The sequence below is a fragment of the Netta rufina genome (assembly GCF_964035555.1).
Source record: "Netta rufina genome assembly, chromosome: 3".
NCBI classification, from domain to species: domain Eukaryota; kingdom Metazoa; phylum Chordata; class Aves; order Anseriformes; family Anatidae; genus Netta; species Netta rufina.
In genome coordinates, this window is record NC_140125.1 from 36,086,962 (window position 1) to 36,112,103 (window position 25,142).

Sequence of the window (25,142 nt, forward strand, 5' to 3'; positions counted from 1 at the left end):
TTTAAAAATAAACTTCAGACACAAGAAATATAGGAAAGAACACCCTTATATTTCTTCATTGTAGACTGCTTATTATTCTTTTTTCTTGACTCTTGCTAGTTACTGAATCTTTAACATGTCAGAAGATCTATAGAACTTCCTCTTCCCTGAATGCTTAAGGTTTGACCAGTGTCAGTCAAGCATGTATTTATTCTTCAGTTACCAGAAATTTCTCCATAATTACTGTTTTCCTTATGAACTATCATTTTATTAGAATTACTTTGCTACTGAGAGCTCAGTGTTTCTTCTGGAAATATAGTAGAAGCAATCAACCAAGTAGATTTTATTCCATAAAATTTTAAAATTATGTTTGCTGGCTGGCATTTGCAGTTATAACACCATTATGTATAAGGTATTTAATTCATAGTTCAGCTTAAGTTTATTATGACAAGGGTATTAACTGAACAGATCCAGGCATTTGTGCTTAAATTTACTTTTCTTGAACAGTAAGAAGAATGTTGTTTTGACTGTTGTAAATAATAATGCAGTGTGTCTTCCTATATAGAATCCTGGATATGCTGGACGTCAAGAACTTCCAGAAAATCTAAAAATTCAGTTTAGAACCGTTTCAATGATGGTTCCAGATAGACAGGTACAATTAATGAGTGAACTGAAAGAAAAAATGTTTTTACTTGACTCTTTTACTTTCCTTATCTATCTTCAGAAAAAATATTTTCTAAATATATATATATTTATTTCAGATAATCATAAGAGTTAAGCTTGCAAGTTATGGATTTATTGACAATGTGGTATTGTCTCAGAAATTCTTTGTTCTTTATAAACTTTGTGAGGAGCAGCTCACTAAGCAGGTAATGTTATGCATTCTGTTCCTCTTTGTTTTTGTGTTTGTATATGTAAATATTTTTTACATAAAATACACACTTCAGTTTTGGTTTGTGCAGGTTTTTTTTCCTGAATAATCACTTTTATGCTTCTAAAAAAATACTGAAGTAATTAAAATATAATCCAAGCATGTTTCTATTAAAATTTGTGAACAAATAACCATGTTAGTTCATGTATGTGTAGTCAGATACACACTTATCTAATTGTTAAAAATGTTAGCATTCAGTTGCATATGTATGAAATTCCCTGCCTAAACGTGGCAGTGAGGGAAAATTAACCTGGTGATGTCACTTTTCTGTAAGATTAGAGAAGTCTAGAGAAAGCATTCAGAGTTTGGAAACTGCAGGAGGAATGTCTGAAGTTTGATTTAAGTCGCAGTGCTGCTCTGCAGTGCACAGAACTGATTTCATCTGAGGTCCAGGGTTTAAGTTTCCTCAGTTGGAAAGTCCCAGTCTGCAATGGAACTATTGTTTTTTTTGAAAACTGAGACAAAGAGCTAAAAAATACTTGCTATATGGGTTTGAAAATGATGAAGTCAATGAAATTTGAAGTAGAAAACTTACACTCCCTCCCTTCCTGAAAATAATATTATTGTCCTTCATTTATTTTAATAGAATAATTCCTCAACAGCAACAATTCCTGTGTTAGCTACCTTTTCCAGGCAGGGTAACTACAATATAGAAGGTGGTTAGTAAGGCAAGATTTGATATACTGATGAAATAAAGCTATAGAACTCATTACTGATACATAAGCCTTTTTCTTCACCCTCTTGTAGGTTCATTATGACTTTGGCCTGAGGAATATCCTGTCAGTACTTAGGACTCTTGGATCTCAAAAAAGGGCCAGACCAAATGAAAGTGAATTAAGCATTGTTATGAGAGGGCTAAGAGATATGAATCTTTCTAAGCTGGTAAGAATCTAACTTAAGATTTTAGCACCGTATTATGTGCAAGAGTACTAGTAATTTCTTTTTTTTTTTTTTTTTTTTTTTTAATAGAGGTTGAGAAAAAAAAGCAAAAACACCCCTTTCTTTTAAAAAATGAAAAGTGATAAACATAATTAAATGCTAGTGAATGTTTATTGAACTTTAAAACAGTGTTTAGGGTGCAATGTTCAAGTAAGTTAATATTGGTTTAGCTGTGGGTATGACATTTCACATACTGACATCTGTATAGACTGATTACTGTACTATAAATAAACTGAATAGTTTGAATGTGAACTAAATTAATCTTTTAAAGTATTCCTGCTCAACAGTGTACATTGCTAGTTTATACAGTTGCCAGTAATGCAAGTCCTCAAGTAATGAAGTATGTAGTGTTCAGTCCAGTTAGCACATGCGTAACAACCATGTGCCAAAGATTTCTAGTTAATTGTCAGTCTGTTTCAATCAGGTTTTGCTTTATCAATTACTGCAAAAGCAATAGAAAATAAAAACAGAGTTAATATATAGACAAATTAATAGCGTGTATGCATCTATCTCAGTGACTGACACCAAACAAACGTGTGAACAAAGGCTGACACCAAAACCAACCACACAAAAAAAAGCGGTTGCTGCCTGTATGCCTTTAAATTGAAGACAGTATTATATGGAAACGGGAAAATGTATGTACTGAACATGGAGATTACTAGGAAGCAGAGATTCTAGTGTGTTGTAAATCCAATGTATGCATCAAATTTGTCGGTTTGATATCCAGCAGGTGTAAGAATTCTACTTTTAACACATTTTTTGAAAGGTTTTGGAGGTGTCCTTTAAGTATTAGGATTCAAAAATCATACATGCAGTGAATGTTTTAAATGTAGAATTTTGCCTTTTTTTTTTTTTTTTTTTTTTTTTCCAGTGATAGTGTGAGTTTTTTGGGTAGACAGGGTCTTGTTTAGTTCCACCAATATAGTTACCATAAGGGCATTTGCATTGAATGGAGTGTTGTTTGTTGTAGGAATTGAAAGCACATAATCCTGGTATTTTTATGGTTCTATTACAGAGGTATTGAATTTAGTGGTAGTGGAAATGTTGTGACAAATTTAGCATTTTTTGCTCAGGTACAGACTAAATCTATTTTATGCTTTTTTGACTTCAGGGAGTTTGCTTCTGGTGGTGTTTGGTAATGCTGGGAGGAAAACTATTTAAGGCCTGGAAAAGGAAGTTATGGAAAGGTTTCTTTCCAGAAAGGATATTCTGTCCAATATATGCTGTGACTGTTGGGGGATTTTACAGATAGATTCAGTGTGTACTCAGTGGGAAATTTCTTTCAGTTTTGAATTTATTTTTTTCATGGCATGGATGACAATATCAAAATGCTATCACCTTATTGACCTATCCTGTTGGTAGTACACATTTATGAACATAGGCATCTGTATTTAGAAAATATATTCTTACTGTTTATTATTACAGTAGAGATTAATTTTGGATTTTGGTTTGAGAAGTTTGGATAATCATTCTTTAAACACGTCATAACTTTTTTTTTTTTTTTTTTTCTTTCTTTCCAGATAGATGAAGATGAACCTTTGTTTCTCAGTCTTATCAATGATCTATTTCCGGGGTTGCAGTTGGACAGTAGTACATATACGGAGCTACAGGCTGCAGTAGCTAATCAGATTGAAGAGGCAGGATTGATTAACCATCCACCATGGAATCTTAAGCTTGTTCAGGTAAAACCTTTTTTTTTTTTTTTTTTTTTTTTTCCCCCTAAAATCTTTTTAACAAACAGAAGTCAGAACACCATTTTAATGGTTAAATTTCTGTCTCATTTTAGGACCTGTGCTGCTAGTACTGGAATAAAATAAAGGTTGAGTGTAGACCACACTAAGGAATACTAAGGGTCATTTTTTTGTTATTATTATTACTTCGTTAAATTATTCAGAACAAACAAAAATGTTAAAGCACGCGTTAACCCAGCCGTTCCCAGATATGGTAGTGCATCTAAGCTATCTGAATGCAGAAACGAAGCACGTAAATGGCACCCTAAACACGAGTTTCTTAGGCTAGAGTAGGGATGGTAGGGTATAAGAATAGTTGGGAGGCATTTTGAAGGCCAAGGCAGAAAATAAATAGTGACAAGAAACAAAGCCAGGGCACAACTTCTGCTACATAGGGAATGAGAGCTAAAAGACCTATCACAGGGCAAAGTAGAAAAAAAAAAAAAAAAAGAGGTGTGTATTCATGACTGAAATACGTTTCTGTAATGAAGGATGGTCTTCATGACGGGTTTGAGCAGACATTATAGGAAATAAAGACTCAAACCTTATGTGAGAAAGAACCTGTATTGTTGGGTAATCATTCAGCTTAGCCATATTGGGTTAAAAGAGATAAAGTATGTGTAGAAGCCTCAGGCAGTCTTAGTGTATGCTATGACAACCTTATTTAAAGCTATGACAAGGCTAAGTATACAAGTGAGCATGCAGGAAGTACTGTAAAATGAAAGAACCAAAAAACAGAAGATTGTTAAGGTGTTCTGAAAAATTAATTATTTTTGATTTTTGAAATATTTATAATACATTATGTTCAATAAACTAATGAATTAACGGTTAGACCATGATTTTGCATTATGGTAATTTTTTGTTTAGTGTGGGTTAATCGTATGGCATGTTGCTGATTAATGGGTATGTAGTTATTTAATAGGAAGGTCTTGAGGTGCTAGGTTTGTTCATAGGCTGTACAATTTTCATATACAAAAACGTGCAGGAAGTGCTGCGCCTATGTTTATTTCATACACTCAAGATGTTTTAGCACTTTACTGCTTACTTATTTGTGTGTTAAATGTTTTGCTACTATTCTTTTTTTTTTTTTTTCCTTTTGAGTAATACAGAAAATCCTGTTTAAAATCTGGTTAAAAAAATAAAGTGTTGAGTTGCTTTGAATATGTTAGGCAAGATTTAGTTCGATAAACTGTTTCATAGTAAACTTGGTGCTTTAAATATTAGGACAATTCCACAACACACTACAAATCAACAAACACAGGCTGGTTTCAGTTCTGAGCACGTAATGTTCTATGTCTAATATATTTATAATCACTGACTATCAAACATATTAAATGCAAGCCAAAATCTTCCAAAAGCTTATTTCTCAAAACATTTTAATTTTTAATAGTTGTATGAAACTTCTCTAGTACGTCATGGATTGATGACACTTGGACCTAGTGGATCTGGAAAAACAATGGTCATAACCATATTAATGAGAGCAATGACAGAATGTGGACAACCTCATAGAGAAATGCGAATGAATCCCAAAGCTATAACAGCTCCTCAGATGTTTGGGAAACTAGATGCTGCAACTAATGATTGGACAGATGGAATATTTTCTACACTGTGGAGGAAAACACTGAAAGCTAAAAAGGGTATGTAATTACTTTGTGTGGGGTGTCATAAAAATACCTCTTGAATTACATATTGAAAACAGAATCTTGAATTTGCAGATGTGGTTAAGTCCTTTCTTGAAAACAGCTATAGAGAACATAGCCAATGTTACAATTCACTTCTCAAGAAAGGGCAAGAGTTAAAAAAAAATTATTGTTTCAGTATTATATCTATATGACAACTGTTTGTTTCCTTGCCACTCTAGTTCTATAGTGCAGATTGAGGCTGCAGATGGAGACTTGGAGGCTGATAAAATACAGTGAAGATTTACTTATAGAATCATAGAATTGTTAAGGTTGGAAAAGACCTTAAAGAAAGGGAATTCCTCTAGGGAACCTTCCCAAAAGGATGTTCTTTTCTAAAAAAGGAAATGTTGAACTGTTTGGTTTTTGGTCTTTGACGTTGAAATGGGTTTACATAGCAAGGTTTTAGTAGCAAGGGATCTGTAGGGCTGACCTATATGACAAGAAGCCAGGGACTGTACTGTGCTGGACGTGACCAGTTTTATCTGGAAAAGAACCACCACGGGACACGGCTGAGCCTATCAGTGAAAATAGTGGTGTCTTTGTGGTAACCCATTTAAGAAAGGGCAAAACACTGCTCAGGCTGTGAGGAAGAAAAAGTAAGAGAAACAATCCTTTGAGCACCAAGGTCGGTGAAGGAGGGACAGACACCAGAGCAGATATTCCGTGCAGCGCAATGGAGAGGACCATGCCAGAGCACACTGCAAGTGGATATGCTCTGAAGGAACTGCAGCCCATGGAGAACCCATGTTGGAGTAGGCTTACCCTGACGGACTTCAGCCTGTGGAGAGGACCCATGCAGGAGCAAATTTTCTTGAAGAACAAGAAGGATCCATGGCAAGGATCCACATTGGAACGGGGTGAAAGTGTGAGGAGGAAGGAGTGGCAGAGAGGAGCTGTTATGAACTGATCACAACCCTCATGATCTGTATGGCATACATGCATGCCATACAGATGGTGGTGGAGGAAGGAAGAAGAGTTAAATGGGTTGGGAAGGAAGGAGTGAAGTTGAGCATGGACTAGAAAGAGGGTGGAGGGTCGGAGGAAAAGTTTTTTTCTTTGTTTGTTTTTTGTCTTTCTTTCTCATCATCCAATTCTATATTAATTGGCAATAAATTAGAATAGTTCAGCTGAAAGGGGCCTAGAAAGATTGAGTCCCACTGCTTGACCAATTCAGGGCTAAAAGGTGTTTAAACATTTTATTAAAGGTGCTTGAGCATCCTCACGGTAAAGACATTTTTCCTAATGTCCAGTCTGAACCTTCCCTAGCACAGCTCCGTGCAGTTCCTAAACATCCGGTCATTAGTTCCCAGAGAGAAGAGGCCGACACCTCTCTCTCCATTTCCCTTCCTCAGGAAGTTATAAAGAGCAATAAGGTTGCCTCTGAGCCTTCTTTTTTTCAAACCAAAGTGTCCTCAGCCCTTCCTCATATGACCTATCTTCTGGCCCTTCTAACAACTTTGTTGTCCTCCTCTAGATGCATTCGAGTATCTTAATATCCTTGCTATAGAGTAATTTTATAAATTAATTTTCCCCAAGTCACATCTGTTTTTCATGATGGCAGTTGGCAAGTGATCTCTATCTTTACCTCAACCCATGAGCATTTTCATCTTATTTTCCCCCCCTGTTCTGTTGAGGAGGGAGAGTGACAAAGTGGTTGGTTGGGTGTCCAGCAACCAGAACAGGCAATCTCATCAGAGATGTACATTATAAAGATATAAAAAAAGCCCTCATTTGCTTCTTTCAAAAATGGTATCTTAACTGGGTGTTCAACTCATATAGTAATGAGTATGTGTGGAGACAGCAGAATTTACAGTAAGCAAAATTTATTTTTATACATTATTTAAGTTCTGAGGTATTTTTCATGTTCTTTGAGCATGAGGATATGAACCATGTATTTTTATTTTTTTTCCAGGTGAAAATGTGTTTTTGATTTTAGATGGTCCTGTAGATGCAATCTGGATTGAGAATCTAAATTCAGTTTTGGATGATAACAAGACCCTCACTCTAGCAAATGGAGATCGAATTCCTATGTCCCCTACATGTAAGCTGTTATTTGAAGTCCACAACATTGAGAATGCCTCTCCAGCCACAGTTTCTCGAATGGGTATGGTCTATATCAGTTCCTCTGCCCTTAGCTGGAGACCGATATTGCAAGTAAGATTATCATTGCTGGCTACTCCTAATTTTACCTTGTTATATATTTATACAGAAGAATAATGTGGATGTTTTTCAGGCATGGCTGAAAAAACGTTCTCCTCAAGAAGCTGAAGTTTTACAAAGTTTGTATGATAGAATATTTGAACCAGCATATACATATATGAAACTAAACCTTAATCCCAAAATGGAGCTTCTGGAATGTAACTACATTATGCAGGTAAAACAAATACTGTGTAAGTCTGTATGAATTGACATAATAAGTGTGGAAAAATAGCAAAATGAACATTTGATTACAACAAAATTTTATTTGAAAAGATTGTTCCTGACATAGGAAACCACAATCTCAGTATTTGTTTCTTAGGGAATACAAGAGGAACTGTTAGGGATGTGCAAAATAAACTTTTGCTTCTCATTGCTTTCTGTATAGGTTAGTCTTCTGTTGACTGGAATTTGGAAGCTTTAAAAGGTTTTCAGAAGTATGTGTTTTTTAAGCTTGTGGTCTCATTCCAATTCTTTAAATATCAAATATATTGCTGTAAGGATCAGACCAACCCTACTGGTACTGTCAGCAGAGACAGCAAAGAATAATTCTAATTAACTTTTTATCTAGATATAGTAGCTATGATTCTGTCAGTCAACGTTTCCAAGTTCAGCATAATAATTTTAACTTCTCCCTTCCTATTAATTGCAATTCTTCCTTGAGTGGGATCAAATCAGTTTTTTATTATCAACAAGAATTATTTGCTTGGCAGATCTTGCAAAATTGCAAGTCCTATACTGCATGTCTCCGGCTGATTTGTTTATGAATCAGTTGTCATGTGCAGATTCTAAGTCTCCAGACTCTGCATTTGTCCATGTAATCTCAGCTTTATACTGACAGTCTCATAAAAAAAATCAGTAGTGACTTTGAATAAGAGAGTAGACAAGGTAATATTTTGGCTAACACTACAATTAATATTAAAGTACCCAGTTAGAACCTGGTATATCTTTACTGTCTCCATAAATTTTCTACAGAGAGAGCATTTTTTTTCTTCTGCATTTTTTATCTGTGAGACCTTTGACTGAATTCATGTTGTATTCCTGGAAAACTTTTCCTGGGGCTAGAAGTTTCTATGTGATTTTTTTGTTTGTTTTGTGTTTTTTTTTTTTTTTTTTTTTTTTGTGTGTGTGTGTGTTTTGTTGTTGTTGTTGTTTTTTTTAGTGTTAATTGCTTGCACTTCCTGAACAGGGAAATATTTCCCTGATTTAACCTGTATTCAATATTGCTTCCTGTGATGCAAATCTCTAGTTTCTTTCACAGGTGTCTTGGTAAATAACCCACACCAGATCTCCATGCTGGTGCTTACCTGAGATCTAGTGAGATCAGACCCTTTTACACTGCTTGATAACTTGATGCATTCAGACACTCATTTGCTTCCCCCCTCTAGTATTATGTTCAGTTCCTCTTCCCAGCAGGGATTTTGCCCTTGTTGTGGGAGGCTCCAGCAATAAGTCTTGTTAGTTCTGTGCTGAGCAGCCACTTGCAGCTACCAGCACTGGGCGTTACTTGACAAAGGTCCCCTGGCATTATTCAGCTTTTTCTCTCTGATCTCTACAGGATCTTCCCCCACTTCCAAGTTCTTTCCTCCAGCCATAATCTTAATTTCCTTCTTTCTGCATTCTCTTTTTCCAAGACTACTACTTCTTTTTGGGAACCATTTTTTTTTTTTTTTTTTTCTTCACCTACCACCTCTTCTTCCCCAAATTTCAAGGTCCTACTTTTCCCATAAATGGTCTAAGATGCACTGTACCTGATCAGCCTCCTGACTGGTGCATCTACCTCATGTCTTTTTACTAATTGCAGGATTCAGGATATTCCAATTTTATTTAGCCCAGATGTTATCAAAAATTACACCCCAGATCAGTTGTAGATAGCAGACTTGTACCTGAGAGTTCAGAAATCAAGTTTTGAATGTTCACCCACTCAAACATGTGTACCTGATTATCTGTTTTTTGTTAGCATTCACCGTTAAAGGTGTTTTTCATTCGTTTGCCCCAATCCTAACAGTATAATTACCTTATAATGGTATTATGTAAAAGTGATTCCACTGTTGCCTTCTTTCTTGTAATTTCCGCTGTCTTTGATTTTCTAACTATATATATTCTACTGTTGATCCTAGATTTTTTTTTCTGCTGTTTTTACTTTTATATTTGAGTTTTGACTGTTCACTTTCCTCTGACCCACCTCATTACATTGACAAATAAAATTTACCTTAGAAGATTCATGTGGTTTTTGTTTAGGGATATCCTGTATTATAAGCCTATTGGAAAAGTCAATTAACTTGTAGCTAAGGATGGTCTGATTGATACTGTCTGCCTGAAGGAGCAAAGATGTTCAGTGGAGTTCTTTACCAGATTTTCATGTAACTAAGCAGTCATAGCAGAAGACAGACAGTTATTTACAGCTAAATAATTGGTCACATGAAAGAAAATTATTTATTAAAGTAAAGGATCAGTTTTTACAAAGGAGAGATGTTACCACTGGTTCTGAGGTACCCGTGCAGGGATTAGTTCTGTTCAAAATGTTCATTAAAAACTTGGAAAAGTTGTAGGTGGAGAAGTTTACTGATGACACTAAATTATTGAGGGTGGTAAGGACAAAACAGCTAACCATGAAGAACTATAGACAGACTTTATGAGACTGAATAAATAGGTAATAAAATGGCAAATGAAATTCATGAAGGGGCTTGCACAGGATAAAACAAACTGTTCAATGCCATATATAGCACACCTATGGAACATCTTGCCAAAGGGTGTTATGGATGGTAAAAGTGTATGTACATTCAAGACCAATCCTGATCCTTTCATGGTAGAAAAATATATAGAGGACTAATAAACCTAGAAAAAGTGTATTTGGTACAGAAAGACATTGCACAGATTACCAGCAGGAAGTACCACTGTCAGTACTACTGCAACCCAAGTACCACTGGGATGTATCATATTTTTTGTTTTTTTTAGTCTTCAGAAAGTGTCCACTTGGTATTTTCATCTGACCTGTTACAACCATTTGTAGTATTTACAGTTTATCTTTATCTGTTTTCTTAATATATATATATATATATATATATATTGCTACAGAATACTGCTAAGAGCCAAAGCATCATGTAAAAATTTGCAATTGTTCATATATTTGAGGGGACAAACAGATTATGTTCAGATAAAGTGGGACAAAGCCTGTATCTGCAATAATTAGATAACAATCATCTATCATAATTAGATATCATCTCCCAAAGAAAAGCTGTGGCATTATTTTAAAGTTATTAACTATAATTGATATTGGTTAATCATCTTTTTTTAAACTGAGTTTTAAATTAATCAAAAGTATTCTAACTACTTATGTCCTTAGGCTGTATTTTATATATATATTATATATGTGTATATATATGTATATGTATATATTACTACATTACTTCCTACTTCAGTATGAGATTGAGATCCAAGATAGCATAAAGAATACTAATTCCAGAAGCTGACTGAAAGTCTGATTCTCTGTTAGAAAGAAATATTTTGAAGCAATGTGTTTGATGCTGATTTGTACAGAAAGGGAATATGAGTGATGTTCTGTAAGACAGTCAAAATAAACATCTGGTTTTGTGAGTGATGACATAGATAGCAAGTTACTGGATTTCTGGAATCCAGTTACTTAAAAACAGAGGGTAGCAATCATAAAATTGGATATTTAGAAGGTTTTTTGTTTGTTTGTTTGTTTGTTTGTTTTTTACACAAAATGGAAGTTAATGTGCTATATGCAACATTTGAATATACTTTAAATGAATACATTGGAAAGTAACTGAAAATTCTTCCATGCTTAACAGAATTTTAATGTAAGAGATGCTTTGAGGAGTTTTCAGAATTGAGGAGGCACATACATTATAATATTTAATTAAGGCCATCTAATTTTGGAGTTCTGAATATCCCACTAGGTATTATAAATACCCTTAAAATGTTGTTCTGTTACTCTAGATCTTAACTTACATTATCAGGTAGGCATAATTTAAAAGGATATTTGACTAGCAAAGCACTTAAGTAATTTTGAAAATGTTGTCCAGGTTTATATAAATATAAACACATACATTAATAATAATGAATGATAATTGATAATAATGAATTAATAATTAATAATAGATTAAATATCCTTAATCTATTTTCTTGAGTTTGTAGTTCTGAATTTTTTATTATTCTTTGGTAAATCTGTATTTTCAAGTTATAATTTAAAGTTTGAATACATATAAATAATGCATATAAAGGTAAGTACGTATGTGTAAAAATAAAAAATGATTATGTAATATTTTCTTAATGCATAATATTTTAAAATATTTTCAGTCTATTAATCTTCTGGAGGGCTTGATTCCATCGAAGGAAGAAGGTGGTTTATCAACTATATCTCATCTGCATAAATTGTTCTCCTTTGGAATAATGTGGAGTTTAGGTGCCCTTTTGGAGTTGGATAGCAGAGATAAACTTGAAGCCTTCATTAGAGCTCATGATAACAAATTAGATTTGCCAGAAATTCCCCCTGGCACAAGTCAAACGATGTACGAATTTTATGTTACTGATTACGGTAAGAAAAAGCATTGGCAGTCGTTTTTTATACTGGCATTTTAAAACTGAATATAGCTCATTTGAAATTTAAAGTTACTTATTTAGACCAAGTTCTTTGGTAATTGAAGCACAGATTTTGACAGTACAGTAATAACACAGATTCTCCATGGCTTTTCAACAGCCATGGCTTTTTAATGGCTTTTCAGCTTTGTCAAGGTGAGATGTTAGAAACCAAGAATGAGTGTTCATTGGTAGTATTTTCTTCCTTTGTTTCTAGTTTCATTCGCACTTTTTTTTTTTTTTTTCTCATTAACTATAGTTAAACAGTCTACCATTTTGGGGGTAATTTCTGCTTAGGCTGTTCTAGCCTAAATTATTTTTATGTTTATATTTAATTTCCTCACAGCTAGATTTTTTTTGTTATATTTTTAATCCAATTTAAATTCTACTTCATAATCATTTTTTATCCATGTCTGATGATCAGCAATAAATCTTAAATTGTATGGCTTCAAATAGTGTCATATTTTCCAGAAATAATTTATAGTTTAAATTACACACAAAACAAAATTTGCAAAGAACTTATTGTTCTTTCATATTATTTTCTCACATTAATGCATCTGCTTCTCATTTATCCAAATCTAGGTTATTTTGCAAGCAATGTTGATTTAGTGTATACACACACAATCCATATTTTCACATTCTATACCTTTTCACCAATAAAGTAAAAACAAGTTTCCAGGTAAACATTATTTTGGCCTTTTTATTTAGGTAGCTACCTATAAATTTAAGTAGGACATATAGATTTTTTTTTTTAATTTATTTTATTCATTTTTTGTCATTTCAGGTGACTGGGAACACTGGAGTAAAAATGTTCAGGAATATGTTTATCCAACAGATAGTGTCCCAGACTATGCATCTATTCTGGTTCCAAATGTTGACAATGTCAGAACACAGTTTTTGATAAACACAATTGCAAAGCAAAACAAAGTAAGTGCAGGATTATATATTTATGTGTATATAAATAGAAATATAACGTGATTTGAGAATTGGAGTTGCAATCATCGTTCACATTCTCTGTCTGTAGTCGTGGCTTGCCAGCTGTATCATTATTACTCTATTTCTGTTTCCTTGACGTGAATTCTCTATACCTATTTCTGTTCTGAGAAAAAAAAAAAAAGTGTTAAATATCCATTTAATAAGGTATTTTTTTCTCATAGAAGTTTAACTCCAACAACACATCATTTTACTTGGAGAAAGACATAAAACCTTTTCCCTAGTCATTACACCATATTCCTCTTTCCAGTTTATGCTTTCTTGAATAGACAAATAAGGATAATAGACTTCACAAGTCAGTTTATGATAAACATGAAATTACTAACCTTTACTGTATTTGCTCCCTCTCAGTAGGAAAACTGTAGTTAATACCAACAGCCATGACTACAGAAAAGGAGACAATACTTCTTATACAGATTATACCAGTAAGGTCCAATAATGGGCCACAGGCCACATCAAACCATAGTTATTTAATACATATATAGGCCTATTTGCCCAGTGGAAAATCTGCAAAAACAAACCAACCACCACCACTACCACCACCAAAACTGTTTGCATTACACAGTGCTGTTAAGAGCACTAGCAACCTTCCATGGAAACGTGCCAATCTGTGAGGTACAAGTCAGTATACTCCCATATCGGTATCTAGAACCAATATTAGAAATACCACAAGTGTATGAGCCAGTGCTGGAACTTGGCTTTTCTGTGAAATTAGGGGATTTGGACACAAAACCTTTTACTTGGGTTTGATGAAACTGTTCCAGAGGCCATAATTTGGCTCTCCCTTTGATCAGACTATAAAACCGCACAAAATCTTGATATTTAGAAACACGGTAAATCTCTGAAGGTCAATGCCTCAGAAGATACTTGTGGTGGTTTTACCCTACAGGGCAGCTGAGCTCCACCACAACTGCTCTCTCACTCCCCCTCTTCAAAGGAAAAAGGGGAGAAAATACAATGAAAAGGGCTCAAGGGTTGAGATAAGGACAGGGAGATCACTCGCCGATTGCTGTCATGGGCAAAACAGACTCAGCATAGGAAGATTAATATAATTTATTGCCTTTCACTAGAAGACAAGGCAGTAAGAACTAAATTAAACTAAAAACAGCTTCCCCCCATCCACCCTCTTCCACCTCCTTCCCCTGAGCAGTGCAGGGGAATGGGGAGTGGGGGGTGAGGTCAGTCCCTGGCTCTTCGTCTCCACCGCTCCTTCATGGTCACTCTGCCCCTGCTCCACTTGGGGTCCCTCCCGTGGGATGCCATCCTTCCCAAACTGAGCCTGTGGGGGCTGCCCACAGGCAGTAGCTCTTCAAGAACTGCGCACACATGGCTCCATACCACAGGGTCCATCCCCCAGGAGCAAACTGCTCCAGCACGGGTCCCCCACGGGCAGCAGCTCCCCCCAGACCCCTGTTCCTGTGTGGGCTCCTCTCCACGGGCTGCAGGTCTGGCCCGGGGCCTGCTCCTGCGGGGGCTCTCCATTGGCCACAGCCTCCTCCAGGCCACATACACCTGCTCCACTGGAGGCTCCTCCACAGGCTGCCGTGTGGAGATCTGCTCCATGTGGGACCCATGGGCTGCAGGGGGACAGCCTGCTCCACCAAGGGCCTCTCCACAGGTGGCAGGGGAACTTCTGCTCCAGCACCTGGAGCACCTCCTGCCCACTTTTTCCACTGACCTTTCTGTCTTCAGGGTTGTTTCTCACTCCTCTCTTCCAGCTGTTGTTGTGAAGCAGACTTTTTTCCCCTTTCTTACATTTGCTCTCCCAGAGGTACAACCAACATCACTTACTGGCTCAGCTCTGGCCAGCAGCAGATCCCTTTTGGAGCCAACTGGAGCTGACTCTGATCTGACCTCTAAAATATCTGTTTTAAAGCATCTCTTTTAGCAATTGTTTAATTGGTTTCAGGACAATACCAGGAAGAAAGAATTATCCTATCACGAGCATGTGTCAAAAATGAACCAAAGAGTACATTCAGATTAGACGTTCGAGACTGCTTCCCGTCATAAAAAGGCCTTCCAAGGGTCATACACTGCAAGAGATTGCTACAGCAGTCTGCAGTGAGTGTGTTAGAAAGTAGAAGGCACTAAGCTACAGAGAGGGGAAAAAAAAAATAAAGTAAACTCTCTAGTACATTCTCACTTTAATCCTTTCTATTTTGACTCAATACCTAATTTATGTTGGAGAATTGAGATGGGATGAAAGTACATACTGTATCACTGCATATGGAGACATAGCAAAACTACCAGAATAATATTCAAAATATTCAATGCCTTCAAAATTAGGCACAGAAAGTATCCCTTTCTCTAAAATAATTCTGTTATGCATACTTAGTTAATAGTTTTGATGCTACTTATGCTATTCAAATGTCTGTTGCAGGCAGTTTTGCTCATAGGAGAACAGGGGACTGCAAAGACAGTCATGATTAAGGCATACTTGAAGAAGTATGATCCAGAAGAACATTTGTCAAAATGTCTGAACTTTTCATCTGCCACAGAACCATTTATGTTTCAGGTAAAAATATAACTTTTGCAAATCTTGTTTATTATGTCCTAGCTAAATATTTAAATGTACTTAATTCTGATGATAAAATAAGTGATGGAGAAATAAAGTTTAAAGGAACTTTTTTTCTCTATATCACTTAAAAACTTCAGAAAATTCTATTAAAATTATTTTTTTTTTCAGAGCAGAATAAAATGTGTTCACTCATATAGATGCATGATTACCGAGTGCTTTTTCTTTATGTAATTCTAAGAATCCATTTTTTAGTATTTTTATTTTTTTCTGAAAATTCTTAATTTCTCTTTAGACTAATGATTTTTTTATAATTCATCTTTTTTTTTTTTTTTTTTTTTTTTTCTGATTCAGTAGTTCTTAATCATATATATATAGTTTAATAAAAAAAAAAAAAAAGCAGATCATCTTATTTCTCCTCAGTTCAGGAGTGACTAGTATAATGACAGAGGGTCCTCTGGCACTGAAACTTTATAAAATTTCCCTTTCCTAAAAGAACTGCAAAAAATCCATATAAATATTCACAAATACTACAGATAGCTTTTCAAGTGGTAGAAAGGATGAAGGTAGAAAAGATATACCACAGCACTATGATTCAATACTATTTTGCTAGGATGTGATCCTGTAAGTTTAGTTGGCTTCATTACCTCTTGAAAGCAATGAATTCATGGTGAGAATGCTCTGGTAGGAGAGTAATCATCGGGGAAGATTTTGTAATTGAAAAGCCTGCTCATGAAGCAGATTTTACAAATTCCATCCCCAAATCCAGTATTTGTTTTTAAGAAACTAATTCAAAATGGTATTAAGTAAATGGTGAGAAATCATAACTTCAATCACACTCTCTCTTTTTTTTTTTTTTTTTTTTTTTTTTTTTTTTTTTTTAAATTGCAAACTCATAGAACACCTGCTGGGCTTTTCTGTTATGTGTAAGATGTCTGGCCATGGTGTATATATTAAACTATGAAGCAAAATAAGGCAGGCATCCTTTCATGCATGCAAGATTAATTGAACAGTCAGTATCTTTGTCTCAGTGTCCTTCACTTAGTATATTATGGGTTCCTCCTGTCTGGTACAAAGACACTATGAAAGGAACTTATTGTGCCTTGTCTCTGCTATAGTCCTGTGATACCTCAGAAGATATGCTTTTTGTTTTCAGCTAGCTAGCTCAGTACATAGTTCACTATACTGATTTCTAAGAGAGAAATGTAGCTGGGAAAAAAGAGAAAAAAAAAAAACAGTTGAAATACTTCTAAACAGTTGAAAGAGCTGCATTCAAAATATTTTTTGAAGTTTGAGTTGTCATTCTGAGGCTATTTGAAAAACAAGTTGATTTTAGACATGATAGCTGTGAAAAAAAATTTTTATTTTCTAATATAATCATTTTCTGTTTCTTAGCAGTTTCACTTTTATTAAATGTCTCCAAAATGATGTATTAATGCTAAGGATGTTCTATATGCAATTATCCTAGAACATGGAGCTAAATATTTTCCATGGTGAAAGACGCTGGATAAAACTTGTATCTGTTTTCTGTTTGCGATCTTTCCAAAAATGTTATTAATACTTCTATCTTTATCACAGTATATGCCATATTCCTCATATAGAACAACACTTATGCTTATAAAACCAAAACAATTATTTGTCTAAGGAAAGCATTTTCTACCATCTTTTAAGGTATTTTTCTGCCATTGTTTCTAAAAGTCCAAGTACCTTTAGAAAGACCATTGAGCTGAGAGCTTTGAAAATATATTCCAATTAAATATCCGTGTCTTACTTGTCTATCACATCCTGCTTCTTATTCAGTTCAAAACTCAGTGTAAAAGATTTTTGCTACCAAAATGTTAAAATACTGCTTTACTTAGTCTACAAGACATCTGGGAAATTATTGTAAAAGGAATCTAAGTTGCCTTTATATGGTCTGCTGTCATACTATAAATAGATGGATAGATTTCCTTCAAGATGAAAGCTGAAAGAGGAAAGATGAAATCATTGGTTAAGTAAAGTGACACTTTTTTTTTTTTTTAACAATACATTTTAAATATTGTCGCTTTAGATAAAAAACAAGGACTTTCTTTAATTTTTAGAGGACAATAGAGAGTTATGTGGACAAACGTGTTGGAAGTACTTATGGACCTCCTGGAGGCAGAAAAATGACTGTCTTTATTGATGATATCAATATGCCAATTATCAATGAATGGGGAGATCAGGTACATTGTTAACTAGTACAATTTATTATCATACTGTTGCTATTTTTGCATATATGTAGAAGTCTGTGGACATACTCAAAATTTTAATTTACTATTAATTGTTAATGCTTTCTAATTATGATGTATTTATGGAATGAAAAAAAAGAAGTAGGTTAAAAGTGTCATACCTTACATTATTCCACTTTCTCATATTTTTCTAAGACTAAATAAAAGCATTGCTGTACTAAAATACCATATTATTGTTAAAGTTTGGCACTAATTTGATAGCACCAGTAAGCAAACTTCCTGCCAAACAGAAGTGTGATACCTTGCAAAAAGTAATAAAGGCTGTGTCCAACTTAAAAGGTAACAAATTGGCTTGCAAATTGATTAAACATTTTTGGCTTTTGATGAGCCATTGTCTACAGTTTGGGTTTGTAGCATTCGTATGCCTACACAGATCCCAAATCAGGCAAAACTATTCAATAGTTCCTTCCAATAGTAAGTCTGAAGTCTTTCTAGACCAAGATGCTAGGTTTTCTGGAATTACTATGATAATGTAAAGGGCCAGTATGCTTATCATTACTTTCTTCAATTTGCTCAAATGGGAGACCCATGTACAGATTTGAATCCTTTGGCTGTCTGGCTGTGAGGCTCTGAGCTTGGGTTAAGAGTAATTACAGCATTAAGCTTGTTTGTTTATAGTATGGGGAGTAGGTTTCTTTCTGAGAGTGGGCTTGAACAAATATTTAAGTGGCAGTAGGGATCTAAGTAAATTTGTATAGTCCAAATAGTTCCTTTTCTTCACTTTAGAAAGCTGTTTTTGTAAAAATTGAAGCCAAGTGTGTGTTTTTAGTCTCTCTGACCTGCAATTTGGCCTTTTACCTAAATGCTAGCCTATATCAATTATTTGGTTTGCATCATTTGCTCTCACTTAAGATCTTTTTTTTTTTAAATGATTATTATTATTTTAATTTAAAGTAGCATTACATAATCCACAACACTGACCTGCTTAACCGTAGTCTATAATGTGGGCAAGTGGCTGTGTTTGAGGCAAAATCCTTACAGGCCCAGGCATTACTCAGTAATAGGAAGAATCTCAGTTACGGAAGGATCTCCATCTTTGATCATGGTCCCAAGATATTTCTCCAATATTTTTTATGGGATGATGGTTTGTGATGAGTGCCCTGTTGCACTTCATGGCTTTGTTGGAGCACATAAGGCTTGCTAATTATTATTGGAGCAGTTGCTATAGTGGTAACTCTATGGTGCCTCCAGATCCATACAGATGCTGTAGAGTAAAATACAAAGTGAATAGTCTTTTCAGAATAAGCAGATTTCTGTTTTAGAAAAGAATAAGGTGTTTTGCTTCTAAGGATTCCCAATGGAAGACTAAATGCACAATTTGAAACTCTGAAGCTGAATACCTGATAGCAAAATATGGAACTAATATGTGCACATTTTGTTTCATATTATGTGGTAGTCCGGTTCTGAAATAATATTTCTAGTTTTAGAATCACATAAACCAAGATCTTCCATATGACTAAGGAACATAATTTAGTCTGAGTTTAGATTAAAATTCTCTAGGGACTAATGGTAAAGTTACAAGAATAAACTAAATTATCACCGAGTACATTTTGGTTTGCCTTTCTAATGTGTATGTTACATAAACTTACAGATAACAAATGAAATTGTTCGTCAAATGATGGAAATGAAAGGAATGTACAGCCTGGATAAGCCTGGAGACTTCACTACAATTGTAGATGTACAATTAATAGCAGCAATGATACATCCTGGAGGAGGCCGTAATGATATTCCCCAGCGTTTAAAAAGACAGTTTTGTATATTCAATTGTACATTGCCATCCAATGCATCCATAGACAAAATTTTTGGTACTTATTTTTCTTGTTTTAGCATGGATTAAAAAAAAAAAAAAAAAAAAAAAAAAGATTTAAAACTTATAAAACTATGTTCTCTCTCTCATGCAAATGTAAAGTGCTTCCAGTGAAACAACTGGAGATATATTACAGCAAAATAATGCCATGGAACAGAAATGAACCCCTCTAACTGCTTATCTTTCTTATTAATGATTTTTCTTGTCTAAAATCAGAAAGTAATCGTGATTTCCTGGAAGATTATAAGCACTGCTGTTAACATGTAATACATCTGCATTGCCTGAAGAACCTTCTGTTGCTGGCATTCTTTTAACTTTGTCACTATGGCATATTGTTAAATGTTAGCAGTCACCAACAGGTGTCCATGCTACCTGTTTAGAAAAGTCATGGATGAGAGAGACAATTATTTGATCTATAATTTAAAAGCAAATTAGTTTTAACTGCATTTTTGGAATATTGCTCACAACTTACTTTATTTTATCCTGCATCTTGAGATTAATTGTTTATTCCATTTTATCTTTTAAGGTGTTATTGGTTGTGGATACTTTCATTCATGTAGAAATTTCAGTCCTGAAGTATGTGATATGGTGAAAAAATTGATCCCGACAGGTAGAATATTGTGGCAGTGGACAAAGGTATAAATTATAGGGAAAATTTTATTATCAGTCTGAAAAGAGTGCCTGTTAGTCTAACTTAGGCACATATTCCTTAAGAACATATCTGTAGCAAGAAGAAAACAGGAGAAAGATGAGCTAAAAATTGTTGGAGAAAGAATCTGGAAAATACTAGATTTTAGTATATAAGGTAGATGAATGGCCGTATCAGTTCATTCATTCCTGTAGTTTTATTCATGTTACCCGAAGCTTTAATCACTACAACTTAGGAATAGGGTGTTTAATTCTTTATAATTGATCACTTTTAATTTATAAAGCCCAGAGTAACATATGAAATAATTACACATTCTAAGAGTTGGGTTTTTGCATTTAGTGCTAGATCATGCCTCCAAACAGATCAGATATTTTTGATGACTTCTTAGAAAGAGTTTGCCCAAACTATTATGTGTGAAAATTAGTGTTATTTTTTTCTTATTTCAATAAGTAAATGTTTATTTATGAATGTACAAGTTTTGTTATTCTCATTTCTTTCTAAATGCTACTGATCTTGAATATTAACAATATTTTTCTTTAGACAAAGATGCTGCCTACACCATCTAAATTCCACTATATATTCAACCTTCGAGACCTTTCTAGAATCTGGCAAGGAATGTTAACTATAAAGTCAGAAGAATGCATGAACAGCACTGTCCTTCTAGCACTTTTTAAACATGAATGTACTAGAGTAATTGCTGACAGGTATCATTTTATATCGACTTAGTTTAACCATACATTTTATGCTCATACACATTACATTTGTTAACATGACAAATATTATTAGGCCAATATGAAACATGTTGTCTTATTCTGCATGTCTGCACTGTGATATCGTCTCAACAAACATTATGTTATGTGCTGATAGATTAGACTAGTAACTGGTGGGAGAACTCTGAAACTTCAAATAACTGTTTAACTGAAACTCTTTTCAAAACTGTTTTTATTTTTTATTTTTATTTTTATTTTTTTTTGGAAAACTTATCTTTGGCTACATGCAGTCAGTTCCTCTGTGAAAGAGAGGATTTTACAGTGTCCTAAATTTATACAGTGACCCATAGACTGCACTATAAAATTGCTCTGATCTCCTTACAGAAAAAATCATCACATCCATATGATTAAAAAAGTTTGTCATCAAAATCTGCCTTAAATGATTGATAAAATCAGCACATTTGTCAGCTGTATGTTTTAAATATTCAGTAATGTTTTTGTCTACAGTTTCAATTTCTTGTGAAATTCCAGATAAAGTGATGTAGCTGTCAGTAAAAGTCAACATATACCCACAACTACTGTGGATTTTAACTAATACAATTATTTCTTATCTGAGGAAGGGCCTTCATATTTATTATAAAATTAATGTTTTAAAATTAAAACGGTAAAGCTAAATGTTTACTTAAAAATATGTATGTGTATTTCATTACACTGCATTTTCTTTTTAAAGTGAAAACAATGAAAAATATTTTGCCATAGATACAGAAAGGCATATTGTGCTGTTTTTGCTTTTAATTAAACCTAATGGCCTTGAAATATCAAGTGCTTAAGAATTGTCATGAGTGGATATTTTTCAGTGCTGTAGAAGTCTAAAATGGGATTTATTTTAAGATGTCAAGTATATAAATATGTTCTGGTGCAAATAATTTGGCATTGTAGCTGTTAAGATTCATAATTGCATTGTATTTAAACACAGTCAGGCTTAGTCACTATTATTCCTGTAACCTGCAAACATAAAGGAAAGAGCAAAGGTACAAAAGAATTATCTCTTGAAAAAAAAGCTCCTTATAAAAGGACAAAGTGAAATCTTCATAAACATACTTTAGCATATGGACTTTTGCATGCACTCAATTGAAAGAGAAACAAAACAAGTAGGATACATAAAGCTTTGAGATATATTACACATACCTGAAACTAGTGGTTGAAAAAACAGCCCTTCATTACAGGTCAGTGTTAGAAAGAGTTCTAAGCAAAACGTAGGCCACTGTCAAACAGTTTTAGTTACAATTTCTGCCAGTATCTTTTAGAATCCCTCATCTTCTTCCATGAAAGCTCTGAATCAGCTGGCAGGTGCCTTCTGATTTTTCATGGGAAGTTACATTAACAAATGGGAGTGAATACCAAGGAAGTAAAATTACTTTTTATGAGTTCTAATATCCCAGAGGAATTCTATTTTGAAATTAGAAATTTCTAGTTTGAAATTTGAAAGCCCTACTCACTTTTTCCTCTTTCCTTAGATATGTTTGATGAGTTTACAAAATGAATGTAGCAAATCTAAAAGGAAATCTTATCCATCATTTTCCATCATTTAAAAATAAAGGCCAGAGTTTTCTGGTGATTGTCACCATTGCTTATCTCATTGCAATTTCAGAGGGAGCACTATAATAACATAAATTATGCTATTCCAGTGCTGGTCAAAAGAATAGAAGGGAAGCTTGGCCCTGGTTATTTGGGAAATCATTCAGCTTTTCTCATTCTTTTTCATCTGAGAAATTAAGTGTTTTGTCGTTACCTACTTCTAGAGAAAAGCTGGAGATTAGTGTTTTGTTTTGTTTAGTTTTTCTCTGTTCTAGTGACTGGCTATGATACTTGCAGAACATTGAAAATATTTAATTTCTGTGAATATTGATTAATCATTTTTTGTAACTGTTGTCTGATATGTATTGCATATGTATTTTTTCAATGAAATGTTACAAAATTTGTTATTTTTTAAAGTATTTAATTATGTTTTCCTCCTTATATAACTAATATTTTAAAGCTATTTTTTTTTAATTATGCTAATCTATGATTTTTAGATTTATTACTCCTGAGGATACAGCATGGTTTGATAAAACTGTTACTAAAGCAATTGAAGAATATGTGGATACAGGTGTAACTGTTTTCCAAGAAGAGCGATATTTTGTAGATTTTCTGCGGGACATACCTGAACCAACTGGTGACGAACCAGAAGATTTTGTATTTGAAGCTCCAAAAATTTATGAGGAGGTATTTTCATTTTGCACCTAAAATACTCAGCACCGAAGTTTTCCTTTAATTATTAAGTACATTATATATAACTTACATCATATGGAAGCTTTGTTGAATACCTGCCACATTTTCTGTGAATCTGCTTATACATATTTTTGGGTTAGTATGCAATAAGTCATTTCAGCAACATTAAAATATATATATTAAAATATGTTTAAGTTAATGATGCTATACAAATGTACTTTATTCATTCCTTCTTTTTCCTTCACCTTTCCCCTTTTTTTACAGCATTAGCCAAAAAATTTCTGCTTACACACAGGTACAATCACTGAAGTGAATTAACAAGATAATTTCATGATGTGTGCCCCAAACAAGAACTCAAGTTTATGCATAAAGATGCCAGCAGTGTTTTAAGTTCTGAAGGGCTCTGCTAGCATTGTTGCTGATCTTTTCTTTTTTTTTTTTCTTTTCCTTTTTTTTTTTTTTTTATATATAATTTGTAATCTTTCAGGTTCCAAGCTTTGAATTTCTTTGTGAAAAATTGCAAATGTATCAGAGACAATACAATGAATGTATTAGAGGATCATTTCTTGATTTGGTGTTTTTCAAGGATGCAATGACACATCTTATTAAGGTTTGGATTTTGTTACTTTTGTATTAGTTTAACTATTGCCATAGTGATCCTGAGTTGGACAACTTATGCTTGGGGTGCATAGTCTGAAAAGCAGCTCCTATCCCCAAATTTGTTTGCTGTCTTTCCCTAGCCATTTGAAGGAACTAGAAAAGAGCCACAGTCATTTTGCCTCTTTGCATATTTTGTAATAAATGCCTTATTTTAAATATTTTTTTAAACTTCTGGGTGTTCAGAAGTATACAGATTACCCTCAGTGGGAATGGTGAGGTCACAAAGAGGTACATTTGTCTTTTGTATATACATTTTTTTAATCTTTAAGAATTCAAAAGACACTTCAAAGGTAGCTGTACCTGACAAGTGACCAAAGCAGTGTGAGGTAGAATCTGACTGGATGAGAGACGAGAAGAGAGATAAATAAATAAGGAGTGTAGTGGAATGTTGTAGGGTATTCTCAGTTCACGATCAAATGAATCCCTTTTCAGAACAGAAGATACAAGGGAAGAATTCATACCAAGTCAAAATTGAATTTGGAGGGGAAAAAAAGGCTAAGTGTAGATTTTGTTTGAAGCAGTGTGCCTCTGGTTTAAGAAGATGTGTTAGTTACCTCAGAAATTTCTTAAACTTGGTAGTCTGTTTACTGAAAGACACGTAGAAGCTGTATGAAAACCAAAAAAGAAAAAGAGAGATGTTGTATTATTCACTAGTTAACCTAAAGTGAATTAAATTATTACCTTTTCTTTGCATCTGAATGGGAAAAAAATATGTAATTCAGTTCAAGTGGTAGTAGGTGAAGCCCTGTTGTGACTGCAGTAATGATAAATTTTGCCACCCTTGTAACAATAATAAAATAGAAGTCTAAATATGAAATTGTCTAGGTAGGCTCAGAAGGAACTGCATGTAAAACCAAAATTAATTTACTTGAAGGAAAAAAATGAATATAATTCAAAGGCTTGATATAGGTGCCCATCTTTTCTTTTTGTACATAATTTATATGAGGAATGAAGCAAACTGTAGCATCCAACAGTAGTAGTGCACTAATAGTGCACTAATAAAACTGATAAAGCCAAGAAATGTGTCATGTCATATATATAGAGGAGTTCTGAGGAGGGAAAAAAAAAAAAAAAGCAATTAGATAATAAATTTGTAATCCAGCTTTTGTATCTGAGAGATTTATTAATGAAACTACTTCAAAGGAAATATTAAAAGTAAATAAAACAGAAAATCACAGTTAAACTATAATTTAGTGTTTCTTCAACTG

At 34.0% G+C, this 25,142-nt stretch overlaps 1 protein-coding gene across 1 annotated transcript in view; it reads left to right on the forward strand.

Annotated features, from left to right (window-relative positions):
- The window catches only part of DNAH8 (dynein axonemal heavy chain 8), a gene marked incomplete at its 3' end in the record, with an annotated part of 131,064 nt that overhangs the window by 63,680 nt on the left and 42,242 nt on the right, over nt 1-25,142 (forward strand). Inside the window, exons 45-60 of the mRNA XM_084283418.1 lie at nt 545-631; nt 741-848; nt 1,658-1,792; nt 3,370-3,531; nt 4,970-5,216; nt 7,174-7,415; nt 7,495-7,635; nt 11,781-12,018; nt 12,844-12,986; nt 15,433-15,567; nt 17,649-17,771; nt 19,429-19,642; nt 20,171-20,280; nt 20,834-20,997; nt 23,079-23,268; nt 23,762-23,884. Coding sequence (XP_084139544.1) covers nt 545-631; nt 741-848; nt 1,658-1,792; nt 3,370-3,531; nt 4,970-5,216; nt 7,174-7,415; nt 7,495-7,635; nt 11,781-12,018; nt 12,844-12,986; nt 15,433-15,567; nt 17,649-17,771; nt 19,429-19,642; nt 20,171-20,280; nt 20,834-20,997; nt 23,079-23,268; nt 23,762-23,884 — 2,562 coding nt within the window. The remainder of the gene's footprint in view (nt 1-544; nt 632-740; nt 849-1,657; nt 1,793-3,369; nt 3,532-4,969; nt 5,217-7,173; nt 7,416-7,494; nt 7,636-11,780; nt 12,019-12,843; nt 12,987-15,432; nt 15,568-17,648; nt 17,772-19,428; nt 19,643-20,170; nt 20,281-20,833; nt 20,998-23,078; nt 23,269-23,761; nt 23,885-25,142) is intronic.